This window comes from Chinchilla lanigera, unplaced genomic scaffold, assembly GCF_000276665.1.
Source record: "Chinchilla lanigera isolate Chin_1 unplaced genomic scaffold, ChiLan1.0 scaffold00188, whole genome shotgun sequence".
Taxonomy (NCBI): Eukaryota; Metazoa; Chordata; class Mammalia; order Rodentia; family Chinchillidae; genus Chinchilla; species Chinchilla lanigera.
In genome coordinates this window covers 627,128-653,470 of record NW_004955589.1, presented here as the reverse complement: position 1 = coordinate 653,470, position 26,343 = coordinate 627,128, and the positions used below count along the sequence as shown (strand labels likewise).

General features: G+C 45.3%; 1 protein-coding gene and 1 long non-coding RNA gene across 8 annotated transcripts; one reads left to right on the top strand and one right to left on the bottom strand.

Annotated features, from left to right (window-relative positions):
- Positions 1 to 3,534: 3,534 nt before the first annotated feature.
- On the bottom strand, positions 3,535 to 22,482 carry Tdrkh (tudor and KH domain containing). 7 transcript variants are annotated; one of them, XM_013509942.1, is made up of 15 exons: positions 22,349 to 22,482; positions 11,837 to 11,981; positions 11,027 to 11,133; positions 10,118 to 10,307; positions 8,913 to 9,052; positions 8,484 to 8,802; positions 7,905 to 8,114; positions 7,359 to 7,519; positions 7,025 to 7,197; positions 6,713 to 6,777; positions 5,296 to 5,447; positions 4,986 to 5,087; positions 4,739 to 4,835; positions 4,458 to 4,547; positions 3,535 to 4,274 (listed from the first exon to the last, which is right to left on the bottom strand). In XM_013509942.1, the coding sequence occupies exons 2-14, from the start codon at positions 11,958 to 11,960 to the stop codon at positions 4,495 to 4,497; spliced, it is 1,893 nt and encodes a 630-aa protein (XP_013365396.1). In that variant the 5' UTR covers positions 11,961 to 11,981; positions 22,349 to 22,482; the 3' UTR covers positions 3,535 to 4,274; positions 4,458 to 4,494. The 7 variants fall into 7 exon arrangements, with proteins under 7 accessions (XP_013365396.1, XP_013365398.1, XP_013365394.1 ...); XM_013509944.1 differs by lacking the exon at positions 22,349 to 22,482 and adding an exon at positions 21,823 to 22,012 and having other exon boundaries at positions 4,458 to 4,544; XM_013509940.1 differs by lacking the exon at positions 22,349 to 22,482 and adding an exon at positions 21,823 to 22,011.
- On the top strand, positions 22,068 to 26,296 carry LOC102015581. Its single transcript, XR_265121.2, has 3 exons — positions 22,068 to 22,230; positions 22,713 to 22,841; positions 25,777 to 26,296. It is a non-coding gene; the product is annotated as an uncharacterized LOC102015581 (long non-coding RNA).
- The last annotated feature ends 47 nt before the right edge of the window (positions 26,297 to 26,343 follow it).

The following is a 26,343-nucleotide window of genomic DNA, read 5'->3' as shown; positions in this document are numbered from 1 at the left end:
GCCCAGGCTGGTCTCGAACTCCCAATGATCCTCCTGCCTCAGCCTGAGTGCTGGGATTACAGGCATGCGCCACCATGCCCGGCAAAGTAAATGTTTTGAATCAGGTAGGGAGGCAGCCATGACAGGCAACTAGAAGACTATCCAGGAGGACTCCCAGAACTGCTTAAGAAAGTGGCAGCAACAATAGGGTAAGTGTTTGAAAGGGAGGGAGTATTCTGATGGGGATTAAAGGCAGGGTCTTTTACTGTAATAAATTAAAAAGGTTTTTAAAATATTCACTACATTTTTTTGATCACATTTCATATGAGGATCCCTTGGCTTTGGCTCAAGCGATCTCAAGAGATAATGTGAGTAGCAGCATAGAAGAGGAATTGCACACAGCAAGCACTGGGGTTACACTGGAGTGACACGGTACCTGAGGGTGGAATGTAAATGGCAAGATGTAAAAGCAGCATTAAAAAAAGAGATTTTTGTGGTATTTTGTCTGTGTTGTATTTTTTTAAAATTTTAATGTCTGTGTTGTATTTGTACCCCTTGTATGTTCATCTGGATAAACTGTGATTTAATAACATTTACTTTTTTGGTGCCAGGAATTGAACTCAGGACCTTGCACTTGCCAGGCAGGCACTTATGCCACTGAGGTATATCTTCAGCCCAATAACTTAAATATTTGTGGGGCCGGCTCCCTGCCTCGTAGGCACTGGGAAGGCGGGCCCCCGGCCCAAGGGAAGCCATGTGGCGGGGAGCGCCGGTCCTCGGGCTGGCTGCCTGCCTTGTAGGGACCCGGAAGGAGGGCTCCTGGTGCACGGGAAGCCACGCAGCAGGCAGCGCTGTTGTGCGCCGGCCCTCAGGCCGGCTGCTGCTGCTCAATTGAGAACTACGATGACACAGAGAAACAATGACACAATTGGCCCACCATGCACTGGCTGCAGATGCCCACCCACGGACATGTATGAATCATTCAAACATGGAGAAACCCCTGGGAATACATGCCATACAAGGGGTCACTCTTGCTCCTGCTATCGAGAACCAGAAAAGTCCAGAGTCAGCAGAGGAGCAGCTGCTGAACAAGCACTCAGAAAACATGAGAATGCAGACTAAGCCGGAGGAGTCAGAAGTCCTGTGGATAGGAGTCATGAGAGCCGTTTGGAAGCTGTAAACCAGGAGGACCTTGCACAATACCTGGGAAGCCATTCTTCCCCTCACAGTACAGGCTGTGGTGGAGCTCCGGAGAGGTCTGCAGCAAGACTCCTGCTGCCTGTGCTGACAGTTGGGGAGAGGACACTAATTGGTTGTGGGGTCCCAATGCGATGGGAGGCTGGAGAGAAAATGCTACAAAGAATGGCTTTCACCCCAGATGACTCACTTGAGATGTTAGTAAGAATTGCCTCCTCAGTATTCTATAGCCATGATGAGGAGGCGGCCAAGGAGAGAAAACAAAGAGACTGAGAAAGAGCAGCTGCTTTTGCGGCAGCACTAGGAGAAACAGATCCCAAGTCTGATTCCCAGGGCCCCAAGAAGAACTTGATGTCTGCATTCATCTGCTACCACTGTTAAAAGCCAGGCCACCTCAAGAGGAACTGCCCTAAGAGGCCCCATGGGCCATTCCCTGAATGCGAAGGTGACCAGTAGAGATGGGTCTGCCCTCTGAAGAGGAGGCCCCAGAGCTCAGACCCATTCTACCAGTTAGTCCAACAGCAATGAGAGGGCCTGGGGCATACTCTGCCTTCTCCCTCTGGCCAGACTGTCATACCCATGGAGGAGCCCTGGGTAATCATGCCTATGGAGGAACAAGGAAACAGCCTGTTGCTAGACACAGGTGCAAGTCTCTCGGTCCTTCTTTTCAATCCTGGCCTCCCTTCCAGCCGTCACACCTCAGTGACAGGAGTCACTGGTGAGGAGGTAATATGCTATTTTTGACAACCCTTAGGCTATAACTACTTGTTAGATCCTTCTTGCGTATCTCTGTCTTGAGATGCCACTTTGAAGATAGCACCATGTATTACAGCAGCCATTGATATTTTCCTACTAATCTATCCGTAACTCTATAGTTTGTATTGTTCCTATCCTATTTTGTAAATGGATGCATGTCTATTATTATGTTTCCTACAACAACCATTGAGAATAGTTAATGATTATTCAATAGGTCACTCATGTATAGCTCAATTTATTTTCTTTAGAAGCCATTTTGAAGATACCAAAGTATAGTACAACTATTGATAATCTACCTCTTTTGTCTGTAACTATTATTTGCCTATTTGTTTTCCTGAGAAACTATCTTGTAGATGACAATATGTAAAACAATAACCATTGATAATTTCCTACCACTTTGTCTGTAATTTGGTAAGCCCCCCTATTATTATGTAATCCTTCTTTTATTCTTTAAAATAATAAAAAAAAAAAACTTAAATATCTGCTTTTCATTTTTTGTGGTACCAGGAATCCAACTCAGGACCTGCGTTTGCCATGTAGGCGCTTGTGCCACTGAGCCATCTCCCCAGCTCTTTTGTTTTTTAAAAAAATTTTTTTTGCCAGGTGTGCGGGCATACACCTGTAATCCCAGCACTCAGGAGCCTGAGGTAAAAGGATCGTTGTGAGTTCAAGACCAGCCTGAACTGCACAGTGAAACCGGCTCAAAAAGAAAAAAAAAATTATGCATGATAACAAACCGCACGTAAGAGATACTTTCTAGAGCAGAAGTCTGATGCATACTTTTTATCAGGACACTGGTATCCTTGAGAATAAGGCCAGGAGGAACTGAGGTCTCCCGATCCTGTCCAATGGCAGCTCTGACTCCAGGGCTGAGCGAGCCTCAGGGAGCTCACTGCACCAGCCCCTAAGACGTCTGGCTGCTTCCAAAACTACAAGAGCTACTCAGCGCTGTTGCTGCTTGAGATCCTTTAAGCTAATGTCTGAGACTTTTGAGAAAAATTTGCAAACCGGTGCTGGGAAAATATGATTGCCATGTAGTATGCAGGCAGACTTTGCTATTCCTACACTTAGGAAAAGGTCTGATAGAAGGCACCTTCGTATGCTATTTTAAATTTTCCAGTTTAGCTTTAAAAGTTCATTTGCCTTGGGCTGGGGATATAGCTCAGTGGCACAAGCGCCTGCCTGGCAAGTGCAAGGTCCTGAGTTTGATTCCCCGTACCAAAAAAAAAAAAAAAAAAAAATCAAACAAGCAAAAAACAAAAATAAAAGTTCATTTCCCATTCTTCTACCACGTTATTCTACATTTATGTACCTTCCCAGTTCTCACGGGGGCCTCTTAATACTGTCAGAGATGGAAAGATCCTGTAAGGAAACAGGCTCCACAAAATCTCACAGAAAGGTTGCAGTGCAGACTCACTCCCAGAACCGAGTTTTCTAGAATGCTAATCCAGACAGGGCTCCCTCCCTTCACCCAAAGACCAAACAATTTGAGGCTTATTGACACAGCCTGACCCAGAACGACTTTAGGGAGATAGCACAGGTGTGTATGGAGGAGCTCTGTGCACGGATGAGTCCCTTTTTGTGAGGCGGCGTCTCCCCAGATTTAGGCTTAGAAGATGCTTTATTCACATGATTCAATGAACATTTGTTTTTAGGTAATTCTGAGAACTTTATTTAGCAAAGAATCCCTCAAATGATTTAAACTGAGTGGTGTATGCTCTCTTTCCGTGTATTTGTACACATACAGCTACTATACTAGCAATTTAGAGTATTTTCTGAGCCACTGTGCTCCTTTTAACTAAAGTTCACAAGAAGTAGCTGGAGCACTGTTTCAAAAACCTGTCTCCAATAACATATCACAATTGAAGATGGAAGGTGGCATTCTCCTCCTATCTCAAGGCTCACTATATCTGTGCTCATTTCTGCCTTTGTCTTGTGACTCAGCTTGAGCCTTTGAGTGCGGGACTCTGAAACCTCCCTTGACAAGAGTCACCTGATGAGGTGAGTCACAAATCTGCAGAATCATCACTGCTCCCAATGACCAAACCCTGGCTACTTCCCAGCCTCAAAAAGGACACGGCCTGGCAGCAATCTGCATTATGACTGGCGGAGGGGACCAAGCCTGAGGAGCTGGAATAACAACAGCATTAAACACTGAAGACACAGGTGGGGCCAGGGTGACATCAGGACATGTGTTTGTCTTCCTTCGGTCCACTCCCTCTAGTCCGACAGAAGATGAACATGGATTTGGTCCACAGCAAGCCAGACTGTGTGTAATAAGGGAAGGACTGCATGTATTTCTTTATCGACTTCTCTCCAGGAACCAAAGCCTGTGCCAAATCCTGCCAAAGATACAAACAGAGACAAAAAGATTGAGAGGGCTCAACCTGAGAGCAAGTTAGGCTGCAGGAAAGCTGCTGCAGAGGAAGATATGAAGATAGGACGCACAGAGAAGGAATCAAAGCGAGGCCCCTGCTGTCACCCTCATTACGTTCCTGTTGCTACAGACAACCAGCTCCACTCACAGCAAAGCAGGTGGCTGAGCCAGCTGAAGCCGAGACTTCAGAGTATGTAGTCATCTTCAAGGTTCTCATCACCAGACACAGAGGCAGCTTCTATTGAGAAGTGAGAAGAAAGTTAGATACTGCCCTATTCCAGCAGACACTGACTGTGGGGTCCAGGAGGGGAAATGGGCTCTTGGGGCTTAATGACCTAAGAACTGAGCTTTAACTTAAACCCCCCTCTGAAGATGCTGACCGAGAAAAGTTAACCTCCAAAGATGCTGTAGGCAGGCAGCAGTTGGTACCTGACAAGCTGAGGCAGGACAGGGTATGTGTTATCTCTCCGGGGCTCCTTTTGGGCTCTGTGAGCATACTAGCAAGAGAAGCGTCTGTTTCTGTGGCCTGAAGACGTGAAAGCAAGAGAAAATGGTTTCCAGAGAGGCACAGGCTTCAAGCCACCGGAGTTAACAAAATGTCCTGACCAGAAGCCCCCACTGGGTCTCTCACACCACAGCCCTGGGAAGAAGCCCCATCATGACTACAGTGGCTCACCATGTCCTTCAACATGTCTGGGACAGTTCCGTTTTCTTCCGTGTCTTCAGGAAGCTCAACTGCATATCCTTTTCGAACTAATTCCAGCCCAATATCCAGTTTCTGAGAAGAATAAAAAGGGAATGATGTTCTTTCCGCAAGGAGGGGCGAATCTGAGGAAACGGGACGGAAAAGCTAGGCCTTTGACGGAATGGTGAGCAGGATCTTCCAAAGCACTGGGAGTATCAGGTAAGGGTTTCTGGGACAGAAACGTAAGCGATGTTATGAAAATACAGAAGACACAGTGAGCCTGAGTGAACGCCATTCTTACCTTTCCACTGCTGGTATCATATAAATAAACCTTCGGCCAAGTTGAGATCCCAGTCTGGACATAGCTAGAGATCTTGGCCACCAGTGGCTTCCAGTCAGCACAGTAGGTAAGTCTGTCAAACTCATCCAAAGCTTCCTCTTCCCACTGCTCACCTGGCAGGAGATGGCAGTGTGTGGGTGCCTCAGAAGGGTCAGTGCTAAAAGGATAGCAACCCACTCTTGCCCCCCTTCTGTCCCTCTCTTGGACAGAAGCTTTCTTTCCCTCAATAAATATATTCTGGGGGCTGGGAATATAGCTCAGTGACATAAGCGCTTGTCTAGCAAGCGCAATGTCCTGAGTTCGATTCCTGGTACAAAAAAAAAAAAAAAAAAAAAAAGAATAAATATATTCTGCTCTTAACCTCCGTTGTTTCTAAAATTCATTCTCTGATTTTAGAGAATACGAACTTGCACCAGATATTGTTCAGGTTGGGAGTTTTTATTTTCCTGTATCATTTTGGAGTTCCCCACCAAGATCCTTGAATGGAGATTTAAAGTGATATGCCTACCCAAGATGAAAACGCCCGGTGTCTATTGAGGACCTTTTTAGAAAGACCCTCTGGAGAGTATCTCTGACTGCCAATCAACAACTACGAGCCCTTTCAGCCTGAAGAAGCCAGAGCGGTCATCGCCCGTTACTCCCTCACGGCAGTTCGGGTTACTTATTCAGAGGAGAGAATGTTATAGGCAGTTGAGTTAGATAGAAATATTATAGGCAGTCAGACAGGGCCAGCCCTCAAAGGACACAAGGTAAGATACGTATTTGCTGTGGGCCAGACTGAACAAATACACCCACATACCTCCCTAGGTGTAAACATCAGGGACTGACATTCTAAATAGGTAGCAATCACCTTGAACAGTCCCTGACCCAACCCCCTACAGGAAAAGCCCCTGTTCTGTATTCATGCCCGCTTGCTATGTGACTGGCTTCCCCATTTGATCCTGATTTAATCAATTTTACCTGAACAATTCTTATTAGCTGACCATAGTTTTGTCCATTTTACCCTACCTTGGACCCACCTGACCTTGTGGTTTTGCTCTATAAAAGTCCCTAGAAAAGACAGAGTCTGGGGCCACTTGGCCCCCCATCTGTCCCTCTCTTGGACAGAAGCTTTCTTTCCCTCAAAAAATATATTCTGCTCTTAAAAAAAAAAGGGTAACTACCCCTGTGTATGCAGGAAGGCACTTATGTCATGCTCTGCTGGGCTGGGTTCTGACTCTGGGGCAAGTTTCTACCTGATGCTTTCTAGCGCTGTTAAGAAAAAGGCACCTGAACCTCTAGAACTCGAAAAGCATGAGAATGTGTTAGCTCCTCCCACGTGGCATATGGAAGTTCTTCTATCTGAAGGCAAGGTCAGTGGGTGGGACAATTGCTTTACCTGAGGGCGCGATCCGTGCCAGACTACATTCTATTGCTTGAAATGGAAGGCTTAGGAAGTCACTCCTACAGTGAAAGAAACTGTAATTAGAGTCCTGTGGCCAGGAGGGCTTTCTTGGATTCCTTGCTTTTAGACAGAACTAACTAAGCCAGCACAAGAAGAAAATCATCTGCACTCTTTAAGCAGGTTCCCCTCCCCATTCCCAGATGCCCCTGGTGATGAGTATTAAGTCCTAACAGCTCACCACTCTGTGACCAGAGGTGAGACGACAGCTAGGAGCCCAGCCAACACCACCCAGGCCTGTGCACTGACCTGAGGGCCCTGAGGTCCCTCAGTGGGCAATCTCCATTATCTCCAAAGTCAACAAAATAGAGGTCCAAGTTCCCATTCTCCAAGGTGCCAAGGATCCGAGCTCGATACCAGGAACCATTTGCAGATAAGGGTGCTGCTACAATGTCTCCTACCTGCACAGTCAAGTCTTCAGGCTGTACATGGGGAGGGGTCAGGAGGGGCAGAGTTAGAAGAGGCAGCTAATAAAAAACGGGGCAGACCAGAAGGAAGAGTGAACAAATAGTTGTCTTACAGGAAAAGAATGTATTAGAATGAAGATGATAAGTTCCATTCTATCAAACCCATGACAACTTACCAGACTCTTCTCATAGTGCTGGGTCATCTCACTGACAAGCTTATCCAACTGCAGGCTGCGGGAGCCAATGATTTGGATCCAGAAGTGGTTAGGGTGTTCAGATGCAGACACGTAGACTTCTAGGTACTCATCAGCATGGAAACTGAAGTCAGGACTGGGGACTGAACATAGGGATAAGGGTGGTGGCCAGATCAGAACCATCTCTGGTAGGAATGGGGGGGAGCTTGAATGGGGAATGAGAGGTACAAATACTGAGTGGCTTTAACCATTTTAAAACTGGCTGGAGTGGGGCTGGGGATGCAGCTCAGTCACACAGCGCCTGCCTGGCAAGTGCAAGGTCCTGAGTTCGATTCCCGGTACCAAAAAATAAATAAATAAAATAAAATGAAATAAAATAAAATAAAATTGGCTAGAGGACACCTGGATGAATCACATGAGGAGACCCTTAAGAAACATACTAAGTTATTGTCTGTATCTGATGTAACTAACCACTAATGTCACACTTCATAGTCTTCTGCCATGTTCCACGGTATCCCAACCACTCACCAATTATAATGAAGGCAAATCCTCCATCTGCTAGCTGCAGCATGATCATTAAAAGGCACATGGACAGCAACTCTGCTTGTCCCAGATCCCATTCTACCACGGATTCATCATGGATCCTGGACAGGCCCTGGTCCTGCTTGGGTCCCTGGTCTCCCCTGCCCACGCCAGCACCCCTGCACACAGGAGAAAGCTCAAGGCCTTTCCATTCTTCTTGAATAGTGATTTTTTTTAAAAAAAAACAGTAATGAGTCAGGCAAAAGAAAAAATCAGATTGAGAATTTATTTAACAAATGTCTACGGAGGAATAAAACATAAATTCAATTATTTGATGTATTACTCACAGACTAGTTTCTTATGTTGGCATATTTCTATCTTATTTTCCTTTGCCATTAGCTGGCTTATATTCAGAAAAATATTATTAATGTTTAGTACTAAACTAAGTAAAATTGACCAGAATGGTATTACTATAACATACGGGCAATCATAAAAATAGAATGTTTTATTGCTTCCTATTTGGGGTCAGTTAAACCAGGACTCCTGTCTTTCACATGGCTAATACGTCCCCTCCTTGTTACATACTTTCAAAAATGGGCTTCTCTGGACTGGTCTGCACTCCAGTCTTCTCAAAGCTGTTGCTAGGTTCCTCCCAGGAACCTTCTTTGGGTCCTACAACAGCCGGGTCTCCATCTCCTCTGTGGGGAGGAGCTGCTAGGGGTGCAGCCTGCCTGCTGTCAGAGCTGGCGTTTTTCCACGAAGCAGGCTCCCCAGCGCCACCTGACTCTGTTGTTTCCTCTCTTCTCACGCTGATCGGCTGCTTGCGTGGGACTCTGGCTTCTGCAGAATGGGAGATTCTCTTCCGAAGTTCTTCATCTTCTGACACTTTCTCCAGTATCAAATGCTGTGGAAGGTAGGAGAAGGGACAATATCTATGCAGCCAGATACTGACCCAGGATGGAGGACAGGACTCTTCTCACTCTTAGGCAAGAGTCAAGTCTGTACATTACTTGCCTTGGCTGCTGCCACTTCCTTCTGTGTTCCTGAGATTTTGATAAGTCTTGATAGTAGTAATGTCCCCTCTGATTCTTTGTCACAGGTAATTTTGGCTCCAGAGGCCTTACAGATAGAACGAATTGTCTCGCCGCCTCTCCCTACATCGAACAGTACATAAAAACCTGTCCTTCCCAACTTTAACTACTGGAGAAATCAGTATTTTGTATGTACTAGGAGGAGGAAGTAAGTTTTCACTTCCAAACTGAATAGAACATAAGGTGATGAGTGGAAACCTAGAACTACTAAAGAATATGGTCCTAGGCTTATCCGTACTATTTGAACTATTCATTCTGGCTAGGTTAACTTCACCTCATTTCCATATTTTGGCTGCTCAGCAAGGCAACAATTTATATTCCCAGCTCCTAAGAAGACACAGTATACACAGCATATCAAAACCCTGAACAGAGGACAGGATACTCCTCTGCCTCTCACAGCAGCATTAAGGAATGATCCTGATTCAGAAAGCATAACAAAGGCTCTCTACAGCATTGTCTCAAATGACCTGGGCTAGCATGAACACTGCTAGTTTACCTAGAAAAATCTGTTATGAGGTGAATACATTTACCGGAACACTTCTGGAACCTATATGTAAGACTGACTATTCAAGTAGTCTTTCTCCCTTTCTGGTACTGGAGATCAAACTCAGCGAACTCTGTACCCCCAGCCCCTCGCTTTTTCTTTTTTTTGAGACAGGGTCTTACTAAGTTGTCCATGTGGGACTCAAACTTGAAGTCTTCCTGCCTCAGCCTCCCTCAGTGCTACGACCAAAGGCATGTGCCACCACACCCACCTCAGATCATACAATTTTTTGAGGCAATAGCTTCTGTTTTACCATCAGTTCTGAGAGAAAGTAAAGTTCTGATCTCAATATTCGACATTTTTCCTGGGAGTAGGCCAGGAAAACCCTTGGGAAGGTATGAAAAAAAGGCAAAGGTAAAGAATAAAGGGAACAAAGCCAGGTGTGGTGGTGCACACCTCTAATCCCAGCACTTGGGAGGCTGAGGCAGGAGAATTGCTTCAAGTTTGAAGCCAGCCTGGGCTACAAAGTGAGTTTGAGACCAGCCTGAACTGCATAGTGAAACCCTGTATTAAAAAGACCCCCCCCCCAAAAAAAAAAAAAGACAAGACTAAAGGAAACAGCAGAGGAAGCCATCCAGTGGTACCTATGATTCTGCCCACAGATCTCTGGGGCACTGAGAACTGCTCAGACACCGGGGTATTCTCTGTCAGGATCTGATGGATTGCTGCTTTGGCTTTGCACACCTGAACAGGAAAACCACTGATAAGTAGCACTCGCTCATCTCCTACATCCTCTGTGTCCACATCAATCCGAGCACCTGTCTGTTTCCGCAGCTGCCGAGAAAAAGAGATATGGCGGTACATTCTGGAAGAGCTCCCACCTGGGCAAGGTAAAGGGGAGTCTAAGCAAAACCCTGGAGGTTGACAAAGTCAACCAAAAGCATCAGCTAAGTCCGCATGCATAATCAGTCCTCATTTATTTACCTCTACTTAAAAGGAGATTAGTGACAAAGGCAACCTCAAATAGCAGTCAATTCAAAACCATTTCTCTTTGAATCTACAACCCTTTCCCCATCTAATGTTATCTGGATTAGAGAAACACTGATTTTGTTTTCTTGATATTTTGGCTGAATAATAGAAGATGGTTAAGAAAAACTAGGCAGCAATTCTACATTTACTGTCAATTAATGAGAGCCCACTGATTTCAAAATAGAAAAGACTAAGCTATCACAACCTGACTCATCCTATGAAGCACTCCTGTTTCAAACATTCATGCTGTAGGGAGAAGTGTTCATCTCTGGAAGGGAAATAAGATAGTTAGCTTAAAAAAAGTTTCTGGTTTTCTGTGTGTGCACGTGTGTGTTAATGGGTATGAGCCCAGGGCTGGAGTACGCCAGGCAAACACTTCACCACCGAGTTACCTCCTCAGCCATTTTTCTTTCTAAAATATATACAGCATGGGAATGGTTTCTGCTACAGGTCTGAGGAAGGAAAAAAATCAAGACACAGAATCAGTGTCTGGGGAAGGCATCCGGCTTGCTCACACAACTCACCTGTTTAATGTTGGCTCCTTGCCGGCCGATGATAAGCTTCACAGCCTCCCGGGGAACTCGCATCTCTATCTCAATGTCATCCTCCCCAACAAATGTCAGCCGCTCTTCTGCAGAGAAGGTCAGACTTAACTACACCCAAAGCTACTACCCCCCTTCCCTGAATCTGGCTACCAGAGAGACACTAACCCAAGGATAAACTGTGGATTTCAATCATCACGACAGGGAGAAGCAGCAGCTGAGTGGCAATTATGTCCCAAGAGTCCAGACATAGGCCTGGGGCTTGGCATGCATGATGCTCCTGCACCCGCTTGTCCCCTTATCCACAAGCTGGCATTTTCTCAGGGATACTATTTCAGATGCTAAAATAGGAAAAGCAGACCCCGCAAAGAAGTTTTAGGTAAACTAAGACCAAAAGCCTGAAGCTGCCTGAGGTGTCCATTAGGCATAAAATTTCTCCTGACTCCTCTGTACCTTACCTATTTTTCTAGGTCCCATTCTCTAGGTCTACCATGGGTAGGAACCACCTTTCCCTAACAACCAGGCAGAGATAAGGAACATATACATACGGGTATATATTTTAAAATATTTCCCCATTTATTTTGCTAAAGGGAACAGACCAAAGGAGTTATGAATGCATTTCATAGACCAGCTTCACAGTAAGAACATGCAAAAGAAAAAATCAAATATTTTCAGTCAAATATTCCTCACAGAAAGCCATTCTGACAAGAAAAAAGTTTTCATCTTTATTTACCAAGGCAGGAACATAGATATGTGAGTATTTATGCAGTTGCAGCTGTGGGGTTCACATACCTCTGCTTTCCCTATACCTTCGGTACAGGATATAGGCAACTGCTGCACTGGCTGGGATCCCGAGGCCCAGGGCTACTTTCTGAATAGTGGACAGGCTTGTCCAAGAAGTCCGCTCAGTAGACATTTTCTGTTGTACTTTTACATCCTGAAAAAAAATCAAGAAAAAGCAGGAGCTTTCAGCTAATACCCCTCTGGCTGGCGGAGAAGAACGAGAACACATTGTTAATGAAGAGAATACTGCTGCACATTTTCCCATTTTAAGAGCTTTCATGGAAAAGGTCTCTGGGTATTTTCAAAAAGTTAGCCTAGGGATACATACAACTGAACAGAAGGATACTTCATTTTTTTTTCCCCCTAAAGAGAATCATACATGGATCAGTTTTGTTTATTTATTTAGTCTTTTTGAGACAGGGTCTTGCTATACAGTTCAGGCTGGCCTTAAACTCACTTAGTAACCCAGGCTGGTCTCCAATTTGTGTCGATCCTCCTGTCTCAGCCTCCCGAGTGCTGGGATTACAGTTACAGGCGTGAGCCTGCACTCCCAGCATTTATTTTTTATAATTAAGTTTACTGGTACAAATTAGATATGCATAATGATCATATGCATCTTAGGGAATTTGTACCTGTACATGATATACCTTAGTTCCTCTTTTTTCCCCCCATTCTCCTTCCCTCTCTTCAACTCCTTTCCCTCCTTATTCACAAAGCTTTGTTTCCATTTTATCCTTTTTTTCCCCTCATATATTTCTTTTCCCTTCCACCCCTCCATGGATCAGTTTTGAAAGATGAAGGATCAAATTACCAAACAAATCAAATATTTAAGAAGCATATGTACTTAGATTTTATTTGAATTTCTTCCCTATGCCTCTGGAGCTCCTCAGAAGCTGTTCTCTCTGCAAGGAGAGCCATTCCAGCCCACTAAAGGCCTTCCTGCTTACTCTTCCTGGAAGCACAGTCTTCATTTACTGTTATTGTTTCTAGTTTCTATTTATTCCTCAACCAACAGTGAAAGGAAGTGATGCTCTGCTCTTTGACCAGCATTAACTTCCCAGATAGTCAACGTGCAGGACATGCAGGAGGCCTTATCTTACCCCTGCAGCAGTAGTAAGGCAGTCACTCCCTCCACAGAAAAATCTTTTTTCGGCTTCTGTGTCCTCTTTGTCTTGGTTTTCCCTATTTCCCTGGCAGATCCTTCCGAGCCTGGGGCTTGTCTTTCTGTGCCTTCTCTCCACTGCTAATTGATTCTGCTCCACAGGCAATTTCATCCACACCTGCAGTTTCAATTACTACCTATATACTAATGACACCAAGAGCACAGCACTCGGGCTGATTCAGAAGCACATCCGATCTCTTTTACACCGTTACAAGGGCCTTCTTACTGTCTTTGTGCATTAATCTCTGATAGTGTACCTGCACTTTGCTGCCAAGGCAGTCTTGACATTTTCCTCACTGATTCCTTACCAGCGACTCCACACTTTCTCTTTCCAAAACTCTAGTGCTATCTCCTCTATTCTTTCAAATAACGCCCTTGCTTCCTATTTCACTGAGAAGGCAGAGCCTTCAGAGAAGATATCCACAAGCTTCACACATTTGCCGCCAGTCTCCATTTGTTTGTAAGCACCCTCTCCTGTGACCATGGATGATTTGTGTTTTATTCCTAGGGCCAAAGACTTTCATAATAGGGTTGCTCCATCAGTTCTCCGCCCTTCTCCGGCATTGTTAATGCTCTCCTGTTAATTGGTCCATTAGCGAACATCCTCCTCTCCTAAAGAAACTCTACCTTGATTACACTTATTCTTCCCACTACTTCCTATTTCTTTCCTTTTACCCGAAGACTTAAGATAGTGCTGACACTTCTGTCCTCAACCTCTCTTCTTTAGTCTGTTCTGAGGGCGCTTGTCAAAGGCACCAGTGACTGCATCACTAAATCCGAAGATCACGTCTCAGTGCTCATCTTACACAGCTTCGCCCAGTATCTGAAAGCTTGTGATGTCCTCTTCTCTAGCACGCCCTCTTCACGTGGTCTCTCGAAAACCGGACTTGCACCCCGCTGTCTGGCTCAGCTGTCAGTCTCAGCTGCTGGTTCCTCTCTCTCTTTTGGTTTAAACCTTCATTTTCACACAGGGTGCTTCAAAGGCAAACTCCTGGTCCATAAAATTTAAGCTATTTATACTATGTTTACAGGAATTAGCTTTTCTTGAGCTTAACCGTAATGCAAAAGATTACCTCCCATTTATTTTTGTGCATCGTTTTCCATGATGACTGAGAGAACTATCTTCAAGCCAGTATAAATATTTCATAAACATCTGGCTGATTTCCAACTGAGAATCCACCTGTTGCTTAATAAAATTATTAATAAAATTAATAAATTTATTCCTATACTTCCTACATTCTTACAATTCCAAGGGCACTTTTTCACTTTTAAGCAGTAGTGTGTACGGAACCCACTGCCTAGAGCGCGTTGGCTGCTAGTCAGGTGCTGAAGGGCAGAGCTACGTCACAGGGAAGAGGCTCCAGAAGCTCAGGCTCCTTCCCAATGTATGCTGCTCTGGGTGGCGCAGCCTGGCACGTCAGCTGGTACAGGTGTGCAGAATCACGGTTATTTTAGCACTTTTACGTTTTTTTGGTACTGGGAATCAAACTCAGGACCTTGTGCTTGCCAGGCATGTGCTTGCGCCGCTGAGCTATATCCCTGACCCACCATTTTTTCTTTAAGGCCAAACTGCAGCCACTACATCACTAGGTGTCCTAACTACCGGACGTGTCATAGAGAATACCCTTTCCTCCCGTCCCTGTGGAATATGAGAGGTCCCCTTTTGTCACAAATATACATTTTTCTGACATCCTTGACCATGAATCCCAATTAGCTTTACAAATTTGCTAACCCTACTCAGAACTTTTATTTTTTTTCTCTATCAATGCCAAGAACACTAAACCCTACCCCAAGAAGACATCAGTCTTCAAACAACATTTGGCTCTCCTCAGAACTGAGGTAGATGAATAAATAATAAAGTAGGACCTGGTGGAACCATTCCTGAGATCGTGTCCCTATCCTCCTCCTCTCCCATTAATTCAAATAGAAAGGTGCCTGCTTCCTGGCTGTGCATTCCTCTCAGAGTTCACCCGCTGCTCCCTTGCAGTGTAACAGTAAACTCTTTACTTTTCTATACTCCTCGGCTGTTGGTGAATTCTTTTTCTTGCCCACAACACTGGCTCTCACATGTGCACCTTGAATAAAAAATAACAGGAAGCTTTCTCTTTGGCTTCCTTCTTTTTCTGATCACTTTTCTCATCCATTTTAGGAAGCAACCTTGGTTCTTAAAGAGTGCTTAATATGCTCAATATGTTTATTAACTCCCTCAACAAGAAGTCTGCCCTTGTTCACAACAACGCCAGGAGCACACTGGCTAACACTGCATGCTCTTCCAGTTCTGCCACCAGAACATCTGTTACTCCCTTGATATCTACAATACCATCCTTTTGTAGCTCTGTATATATGTGGCCAAAAGAACAAATGCATGCTTTCTAAAAGGCACAGAGAACATATTTTGGGCTCCTCTCCCCTTTCCCTTTGCGTTCACCACTGTGCTGATATATTGCAGGACAGTGGTTCTGGCCAGAAGACTTTTTGTTTTCTTTTTTGTTTTTGGTAATTGTTATGGTTTGTGTCTGTGTGTCCCCCCAGAGCCTCATGCAGTCATGGGGCAGGCTTTTAGAGTTTGACTGATTATGGGTGTGAGAGCTACCCCCGCCCTGGGGTGGATAGTTTGCATATGTAAGGGAGCAGAAGAGGCTGCTTGCAGCCATTCCTCCCTTTTGTGCTTGTTGCTTTGGCTGTGTTCTGCTGCCATGAACTGTAGCCCTCTGCCGTGTGCCACTCTGCCTTGTAATCTGCCAAGTACGGACTGAAACCTCCACAAACTGTGAGCTAAATAAACCTTTCCTTCCTAAATTTTGGGCGTCAGATATTTTGTCCCAGCAATGAGAGAAAAGTAACCAAGACAGTAGTGGAGCTTGCCACAGTGCCGGGATTACAGGTATGTGCCACCACCCTGAATTCTCATTTTTTTTAAACCTCTCAACAAGGTAGTACCCAGGGGATCCATCCTTTGTTGTCTTCTCTCACTTTCTGGATCATCTCATCAAGTCTCATTTCTGGTGTGACTTTAAATCCCATCTATATGCTGATGAGTCAACTTCATCGACTGGTAGGCCCTTTCTCCAGAACTCCAGGCTTGTACATCCAACTGCCCACATGGCACCACCTTCGGTCAAGGAGGCATCGCAAAACGAACAGGTGTAACTCTAAGCTCCTGATCCACTCACTTCCAAAACGAACAGGTGTAACTCTAAGTTCCTGATCCACTCACTTCTACATCTCAGTAAATAGCAACACCATTTCTTAGTTCATTAGGCTAAAAATCTTAGTCATCCTTTCTTGCAAACTGACATATCCAGTCTGTCAACAACTTATTCATTCTACCTTCAAATTATCCAAAATCTGACCACTTTTTCCTCCATTGCTATGACTCTGCTTTAAAACACCATTATCTAAAGCCAGGTATGGAGGCACACGCTTATGATCCCAGCACTCGAGAGGCTGAGGCAAGGGAATCACTGCAAGTTTGAGGCCACCTTGGGCTACAAAGTGAGCTCAAGGTGGGCCTGAACTGCATAGCGAGACCCTGTCTCAAAAAAGACAAAAAACAAAACACCACACCATCATCTTTAGCTTCGATTAATTACTTAGTTACATCCCTCATTAGCCACCCTTCATTCACTTTATTCCCAACACAACAGCTTCCAGTGGTTTCCTACAGCACTGCTGAAAAGCCAGAGTCATTATAACAACCTTCGAAGTGTTCATCTCCCCCTTAGAACATAAACTCTACAAAGGCAGCAATTATTTTCTGTCCCTCCCATACTTAGCCTACAAATATTTGTTCAATAATAATCTGCTCACTCGGGAGGCTGAGGCAGGAGGATCACTCTGAGTTCGAGACCAGCCTGGGCTGCAAAGTGAGCTCAAGGCCAGCCTGAACGGCATAGAGAGTCCTTGTCTCAAATAGACCAAAAAACAAAACAAAAAAAATTTGCTAAATGAATAAACTTCCTCACGTCTTCAATGGCTGGTTGTTGCCTAAATGTAAACTCCATAATGGTAAAAAAGATTCTTTGAAATCCCATCTTAGCCTGCCATCTCCATAGCTGAGTATTCTCATCCCACCTCTCCAGGTGTGCTTCTGGGACACACTGACATATTACTTCTGTATTCCTAGTTCCTGACGAAATTCTATTCCTTCTTCAGATTTCATCTTCAACACCACCTCTTCTTCTGAGGCTCTGGGATTTCCAGCACTAGCTGACTCTGGGGCCACTTCTCCTTAGCTTATCCTGCTCTGCGATGACACTGTGTGATGCCACCTGCTCACCCTGTGGCTAGTATCTCTTAGTACTGTGTCCTCTACACAAGACAGTGGCTTCTTCCATGTAGTCTCTCCACATTCATTAAGCACTTCTCAGTGCCAGGTGCTACTGTGGCACCAAGGACACAAAGATAAAAGGACAAATGTGTTGAGCATCTACTACGTTAGCACATTACAGTGCATGTTTTATTCAATGCTCAAACAACCCTATAAGGCAGAAACTATGACTCCTTCTTACAGGGGAATTACTTGCGATTGAAGAGCTCACCTAACCTCTCAGAGTCTGGGTTATTATTTGCCTATGAAAAATCTGTTGAAGTGATTTTTTTATTTTGTTTTTCTTTTTTTGAGACAGGGCCTCAGGCTGGCCTTGAGCTCACAATGCAGCCCAGACTGGTCTGGAACTCAGTGATCCTCCTGCCTCAACCTCCCAATTGCTGGGATTACAGGCATGTGCCACCACGCCCAGCTTGTTAAAGTGATTTTAGACTCCCCGCTTCCCTTTACGTAAATTCTCAGAATAGAAGTACGTGGTGCTTTTATTCTTTATTTTGATCTATTTAATTCAAAACAAACACTGGTAGAAAACCTTGTGATGATAAAAATAAAAGATAGTGCCTATTTCCAGATATTACAATCTAGAACAACAAAACAAAACGTGAAAAAAATAAAACAATTGTTCACAGTCCCAACATGTATCAATAAAAAATTTTAAAAGTGGCTTTTAAGGAGATTAAAGATTAAATGTAATTTATGATACCATTTGCCTCCCCCCAAAATCAGCCCTAATAATAATATATAATCAAAATTGTCCACCTTAAAAAACTAGTTTTGTCCCAGTAAGGCTAAAAACATACTCATAATACAGAGCCTACTCTGGAATAGACTTTGTAGAAACCAGTGTGGAAATCTCACCCAGGAGCAGATACAGGCAGGGAAGGAGTCTAGGGGTGGATCACTTATAGCTCCTCACACAGGGGACCAGAATTAGCACCTGGCCTCCTGGTGGAGCTCCTGCTAGACACAGACTTAGGGTTCTAGCCCCAGCACCACACCCACTGCATTTGGCCTCAGAGAGAGCTTTAGAAGGAGCTTAATGGACCAGCGGAATGGAATAGCACTTTTCAGAGAACTATCAGAACTTCGCCAAATCTATGTTATCTAGCCAATAGTTTTCAAAAATTTAGCCTGTCACCCAGATTCATAGCCTGAAAAAAAAAAAGACATAAAGAAAACAACTAAGCAAAATACCTTTTATTACCTTGGTGGGCTCTTTTCAAGTGTCTTATTTGGGACCGTTAGTTACTCAGTATACATAGTATATTACTTTTAGAGACTGAGCATCCTTCTTTCCCCTAGGAGAGAAGGTAGAGTTTAATGTGGACTATTTGTTTTCATTTATGAGGTCCAATCCCAAAAATCATTTGGTAAAAGTCAGCCACAGCCAGGTGTGGTGGCACACGCCTGTTATTCCCAGCACTCGGGAGGTTGAGGTAGGAAGATCGCCATGTATTCAAGACCAGCCTAGACTACAACCAGACTATAGACTACAACCTAGACTATAAGGCCAGCCTGAACTACAAAGCAAGACCCTGTATCAAAACAAAACAAAAAAACCTCAGCTACTTTCTTTCTTTTTTTTTTTTTTTTTGGTTTTTCTCCGGTACCGGGAACTGAACTCACGACCTTACGCTTGCCAGGCAGGCGCTTTGCCACTGAGCTAAATCCCCAGCCTCTCAGCTACTTTCTTTTTAAAAACAGCTTGCAAAACTGGGCATAGTTGTGCATGCCTGTAATCCCAGCACTCAGGAGGCAGCGGCAGGAGGGTCACACTGAGTTCAAGGCCCGCCTGAACTACCTAGGGAGAATCTATCTCAAACAGCTCCTCCACCCCCTCAAAACAAAAACAAAAGCAGCCTGCAAATAAAACTCTTCTTCTTGTGGATATCAAGGAAACACTTTTACATAACCCAAGAAAAGGAAACAAGTGCAATTTTATACAGGACTTTTCTTTCTTAAATAATTTTTGAAGCCAGGCATAGTGGAGCACACTTGTAACCCCAGCACTCAGGAGGCTGAGGGTGGAGGACTATTGTGAGTTCAAGACCAGCCTGGGCTACAAGTGAGCTCAAGGCCAGTCTGAACTGCAAAGCAAGACCCTGTCTCAAGAAGACGGGGAAAAAAATTTTTTTTTAGAATGCGTAACTTCCAAATTGCTACATTAGGAAATAGTAAACTTTTCTACACTAAAAAAGAATTAATTCTGGATGTCCAGAAAAGACTTATTTCTTGGTTACTTCATTTATTGTTTACATGGCCTCTGAAATGCCAATCTTATTTTTTTTTTAAGTGGAAATCTTGTCTCCATGATTAACCTGTCTCAGTTAAACAATGCTCTTTGTTATGGGCTGAGCATGCTGGTGGTGGGGGTGGAGAAGGCCAAAGAAGAAAGAATCCAGCCGGGCCTGGTGGCGCACGACTATAATCAATCCTTGCCTATAATCAATCCTAGGGAGGCTGAGGCAGGAGGATCTTTGTCAGACTGCAAAGATCCTCCTACCTCTGTCTCCTGAGGAGTGCTGGGATTACAGGTGTGTACCACCACGCCCAGCTCAAGAGTTGTTGCTTTGAGACACTATAAGTCTAAAAGAAGTGATAAATCTCAAAACAACTAACTACATGGCAATAGAAAAGCAATATAAATTCTTCATCAAGGCAATAGTGCTGAGGAACTAGAACTTAAAACGGCTCTTAGATGGGGCACAGCTGAAGACCATTTCATTAAAATACAACTCAGTTATCTGCTGCCAGTTTATTCAAACCAATAATAAAAAAAAAATAAAAACAGTGCCAGATGTGATGGCATATACCTGTAATTCCACCACTGGGGAGGCTGAAGCATCAGGGTCTCAGTGAATTTGAGGCTGGCCTGGGCTACAAAATGTCAAGGTCAGCCTGAACTGCATAGTGAAACCCTGTCTCAGAAACCAAAAAATAAAAACTGAATATCCCACGTGAGTTCAGCTTGGGGGGACACAGCAATCACGACTGAGTTGCCTTCATAGAGCTTCTTGTCCAGCAGGGAATGTCTTGTCAGGAGCTCTCTGCGTGAAAGGGCTTGGGAAACCAAAATAAATCTATCCCTGTTCTTTAATGCTTTCTGCCTTTAATGCCATCTCTCTGGCCATACTTTATGCTTATAGGGCAGTGGGGTGAACCTATTGCATGCGGGCCACAGCAGGCTCTAAAGGGTTCGCCATCACTATTACAGGGCATAAAAGTAGCAGTTTTAGAACTAGGAGGGACCACTGAGATTACTTTGTTCCATTAATGTTACAGTGTGGGAAAACTGAGCTCAGAGATACTAACAGATCTCCCTAAGGTCACAGAGCTGGTTAGTAATTTCTACACAATACAGTGTGTGAAAGAAAATAATTCCTTTTTTTGTACTGGGAATCGAACTCAGGACCTTGCACTTCCCAGGTGGGTGCTTATGACACTGAGCTGCATCCCCAGCTCAGTAATTGTCTTTTTTGTTTTTTTTTTTAAATTTTATTTTGTGTGTGTGTGTGTGTGTGTGTGTGTGTGTGTGTGTGTGTGTTTCCAGTACAGGGAATCGAACTCATGATTCTGTTTTGAGGTGCAACATGATTAAACCTCTTCACCAAGTCCAAAAGCACAAATGGTTTCCCACAAACGACCAGACTTTTTTTTTTTTTTTTTTGGTCTTTTTGAGACAGGGTCTCCATATGCAGCTCAGGCTGGTCTCGAACGCGCAACGATCCTCCTGCCTCAGCCTCCGGAGTGCTGGGATTACAGGCGTGCGCCACCACGCCAGGCACAGGATCACACTTAAGGCCAATGAAGGCTCCTGCTAGTTTTCTGGCTCTGTTCGCTCAATCGTAACCTCCTACACGTCCCCCGTATCCCCTATCACACACGCCCAGTGTGTACAGTTCCTGATGACCGCTGGAGAGCAGCGGTAGGGCTCGGTTGGAGGCCCGCCCTGGTGTTGGGGTCGGGGAGCGCGCCCGGCGACCCGGCGAAGGGCTTTCGGGCAGGCAGAGCGCAGAGCCACGGGGTGTCGGACCGGGTTTCCGGGCGGAGTAGGGGCAGACGCAACTGTCGGGAGTGTGTCGGGTGTGCGCGCCGAGGACGGCCAGGAGGGACCAGCCCGCCGGGTGACTTCTATTTGCACCAAGCTGACTCTCATCACCCCCTTGTCACAAATGTGCTCTGTGTGATCGGCCGATGCCTCGGGGAAACCAGCTCGAACAAGCCCCACGCCGGCAGGGCCAGCCAGGCGGCGGGGAGCGGCGAGCAGCCCCGCCGCCGTCCACGACGCCGCGGGGAACGCCGCCCGAGGCCCGCCCGCGCCGCACGGCAGATCGCGAGGCCGCAGCCCGCGCTGCCCGGCCTCGGGAGCAGCTCCGACGGGGCGAACTCACGCTCACGGGCCCGCCGCAGCCCGCCCGCCTCCCCTCCTTCCACCCGCCTTCTGCCCCCCGGTCGGGGGCTGCCCCGGGCCCCGAACTGCCTCGCACTCGCTCCCTCCCGTACCGCTCCTCGGCGTCAGTCTTCGCGCGCCCCGCCTCGCACCTCGGCCCGGCCGCCGCCTCCTCCCTCCGGTCCCGCGACTCAGCCCGCGGGCCGCGCTTCAGCCCCCGGCTTCGCCGCCCCCGCACCAATCAGCCCTGCGCTCTTCGTCAGTCCAGAAGCCTGTGCCCGCTGCAACCAATCCTTCCTGGAGTTGCTGTGAGTGACGTCACTGCGCAGCTCTGTTGTCCAATGACCAGTATGAACTCCAAAGCCCGCCCACCCCGCGAGCCAATAAGATCCAGGGAAAGCAGATGTTGCGCATTGAGTTTGCACCTGCTGAGAATTAAACATCCAACTGGAGCCTTCGCCCAGCCTTCTCGGTTCCCCTCTAAGCTTATCGTGGGGGAGCGCCCGCCTCCTAACCCACAGGTGCGAGGGGGTCGAGACTGTCGCGCGTGTCCCCGATGGCGCGAGATCGTTCAAAGACGGTTCCACCCCACAGCCCAGGGACGGTGGGCGGAACAGCTCTCCGACTTGTTTCTCTTACGATTTTTTTGTTGACGCGATCGGTTCCCCAAGTCGTGTTAGAAGCGCACGAGGGGCTGGACACACTTTATTTACTTGTTTATTGAAAGCGTGGAATGGGCTTCGTAGGCAGAGGGAAGGCGGCGGGGAGGCGCCGGCCGGGAGCGAGGCCGCGCTGTGTGGGCCCTACGCGAGTGCGGACGCCCAGGCCGTTGGGGACGGTTGGCCCCCCGCCTCCCCCCGGCCCCCCGCGCCCTTAGGGAAACGCCTGGCACATAACGAACACCCAAGGAAACCTTTGTTGAATAAACGCAAGATTGTATGATTGTACCCTTGGTCAGTTAGGGAGATGCCGTTGAGCTCATTTTTTTCTTTTCCTTTTTCAGTTAAGTGAAAGGTTCTTGCTGTGGTGCCCAAGCTGGCCTCAAACTCCTGGGTTCAAGCCATCCTCCTGCCTCAGCCTCGCCAGTAGCTGAGTCTATAGGCACGCCTGACTTCCACCAATTTAAAAATACGTACGTGCTTTGAATAAGTAACACATGCATATTCTAGGTGATTCAAAAGGAATAAGAGGGGGCTGGGGATTTAGCTCAGCGGCAAAGCACCTGCCTGGCAAGCGCAAGATCGTGAGTTCGATTCCTGGTACCGGGAGAAAAGACAAAAAAAGGAATAAGAGGTTATTACAGAAACTCCTTCCCTTGACAAGCTACTAGTGCCAACTGCTTCTTGTGAATTTTTTCATAAGATACTCCATAGTTAACATACATATATATATATTTCACCCAGTTTATTAACTATGCTATTGCATATTATACATCCTATTTTGCAATTTCTTTTTGTATAACCTAGAAATCTTTTCATAGCAGCACATGCATGTCTGCATCATAGTAAGAGTTTCATAGTAAGAGTGAGCACAGATATATTTAACCAGTCCTTTAGCATTATGTTGGTATGCAAGCATCCTTTGTTTTGCTCATGTGTATCTATCACATATATATGACTTGAAAACACTAGGTCAAAGAATGTGTGTACTGTTTTTTCATTTGGATAAATACACTTTTGCAAATTCCCTCCCACTAAGGTTTTTCTGATTTTCATTCCACCACCAATGTATGAAAAGGATTTAAGTTCAGTATCACCAAATTGTCTCCCATGGAATTTTTAATAATTTACTCTCTCATCTTTTGCCAGGCATGGTGGTGCACACCTGTAATCCCCGCACTTGGGAAGCTGAGGCAGGAGGCTCCCCCATCACAAAAAATAAGTATCTGTTGGATAGCATGTGTAGAGTGTGATACCACATCTTAATTTTTGACAGTCTAATCATGTAACTGGTATCTCATTGCAGTTTTTATTTTCTTTTATTGTAAGTGAGGTTAGCATCTTTTAACATTTGTGTCAGTTGTGTTTTTTGTAAATTACGTTTATTATTTTGTTCATATTTTTGCTTGTTATTGAATTGCACTTTAATACTTTGAATCTTTAATACTTTAAAAATACTTTCCCCTTCTAGTTTGTTGTGTCCTTTTAGTTTGTTGAGGATGATGTTTTGTTTTTTGTTTTTTGTTTTTTTTTGTCTTTTTGAGACAAGATCTCACTGTGCAGTTCAGGCTGGCCTTGAGCTCACTTTGTAGCCCAGGCTAGTTTTGAACTCACAATGATCCTCCTGCCTCAGTCTCCCAAATGCTGGGATTATAGGCGTGGTGGACAGGCATGTGCTGCCACACCCGGTTGAGGGTGATGTTTATGCCCTGCAATGTTTTTTTAAAAATTTGCTTGTAGAAGCGGGGCATGGTGGCACACGCCTGTAATCCCATCACTCTGGTAGGCTGAGGCAAGAGGATCGTTGTGAGTTCGAGACCAGCCTGGGCTACAAAGTGAGCACAAGGTTAGCCTGAACTGCATAGTGAGACCCTGTCCCAAAAAGACAAAAAATAAAATTTACTTGTAGTGCCTTTTTGTTTATGTAAATGCTTGACTATATAAAGGTGTAAAAGTCCAACTTTGCTTTATACCTACTGTTCTTTTTGGGATGGTACCAGGAATCAAATTCAGGACCTTGTGCTTAGCAGGCAGGTGCTTGTGCCACTGAGCTATATCCCTGGCCCTCTTACTGTTCTTATTGAATAATCCTTATTTTCTCCATTTTTAATACTATCTTTACAATATCCAAATTGTTGCATGTATTTGAGTGTTTCTTAGTTTTTCATTGTGTTCCACTGACTTACCTACTCAGTACTGTGTTATTTCCCAAAATTGCACATCTTTAAGCCAATTTGAGAAATGAATTACAGTGTATACACAGAGAAATGCACAGATGTAAGTGTACACATTGATAAATTTTCAAAAATGTGATACATCTTTAACCAGCACCAGATGAAAAACAAACACCAAACACTGCCCATGCCCCAGCACTCTTGTGTCCCTTCTAGTGACTGCTCCTTGAGGATGACCGCTCTTCTGACTCCTAATACTATAAACTAGTTTCCTCTCATGCATAGAGTGAGAATCATGAGGGTGTACTCTTCTGTGCCTCATATCTTCTGCTCAAATTATTTTGAGATCAACCATAGTGTATATAATTTTTTTTTCCAGTACCGGGAATCGAACTCACGACCTCGCACTTGCCAGGCAGGTGCTATGCCACTGAGCTAAATCCCCAGCCCCAGTGTATATAATTTTAGTATGTTCATTTTTATTACTGTATATTGTGAAAATATACCACAGTTCACTTTTCTATTCTATTGTTACTATTGTTTTTATTGGAGTTATATGTTTTTAGATTACTTTTTTTGTTTTGTTTTGTTTTTTGGCTTTTTGAGACAGGATCTCACTGTGCAGTTCAGGCTGGCCTTGAACTCACTTCATAGCCCAGGCTGGTCTCAAACTCGCAACTATCGTCCTGCCTTAGCCTGCAAGTGCTGGGATTATAGGCGTGTGCCACCACACGGGCCTAGGGTTGACTTCTAGCTAGCTGGGTAGGGAGATTGGGAGCTAGAAGGAACAACTTTAGGTGAAATGATTCTAAACTCACTTTCAATTCCCCATCCACTTGGGATTTCTCATCTTATTTCCCCTCGAAGAGCCCAAATCACAATTGAGGGGTTGAGTTGTAAGGTGCTGGACTGGGTGAATTGTGATTTGTTCTCATCTCCAGCTCCTAAACATTTATTCCCTTTCTTTGGAGTGTATTCTCAACAGGCTGCACGTAATGAGTTACCGCAAGGCCTGGATTTCCCAGTGCATTCATTGAGTGGGTGTTTCTCTCAGGAGAGTGGACTTTAGCTGGGGTCTAGGTGGGGAGAGTTTCTCAGACACAAAAGCTCTGGCTCCAGAGCCTTGATCACTCATAGAGTTCCTTCCCAAACAATATGTGGTCACTGTTTGAGCGATTCTCAGTTGTCTGCATCTTTAAAAAACCGTGCTCATCTCTCCTTTTACCCATTGTAGGCATCGCCTCTGCTCCCCAAAGAATCAAGACTCCTTACTAGAAGCCGGAACTGGGGGCAGGATCATACTCTATGCTGCTTCCATCTTTAGGTCACATGGATGAATCAAGTCCAGTGTTGTAGGAGAGATTCTCCTCAACCTCTCCAGCCACCACCGTAGGCTCCAAGTCTTCCAGGTTGGTCTCAGATGTTCTCCAGCCTGATTCATCATCCCACTCATTTCTCAGAGCGAGGGTCCCATGCAGAGTCTCCTGCTTGTCCCCAAGATAGGTGCTGGTGGGAGAAGGGGACGGGACCCATCCCAGCACCTTGTTTCAACCGTGCTAACATCTAGTCTGCACTGCAGCGCTTCCCACCCTTTTCTCCTGGTCTCTAATGGGCCCCAGCAAGAAACTGTAGTCTAAGCCCTCAGCTTTGCCCCTGTAACCTAGAACCTCCACAGCACCTTCTTAACCTGTGTTCCTTGGAGCCCGTGAGGGCTTCAGACAACTGCAAAACATAAACATTTTTTTCAAATCATGTACCAGGTATTCTTGGCGAGTTACAATTCAAAGTTGAAGATCATTGC

Bases quoted from the DNA above. Each gene is read 5' to 3' on its own strand.
- Tdrkh (XM_013509942.1), bottom strand. From the start codon at position 11,960: ATGTCTACTGAGCGGACTTCTTGGACAAGCCTGTCCACTATTCAGAAA. The intron at 11,134-11,836 runs GTATGTGAACCC...CCTTCTCTGCAG, and splicing joins AAGGTATAGGGAAAGCAGAG to AAGAGCGGCTGACATTTGTT. The intron at 4,548-4,738 runs GTACCAACTGCT...ACTTCTCAATAG, and splicing joins GTCCTGCCTCAGCTTGTCAG to AAGCTGCCTCTGTGTCTGGT.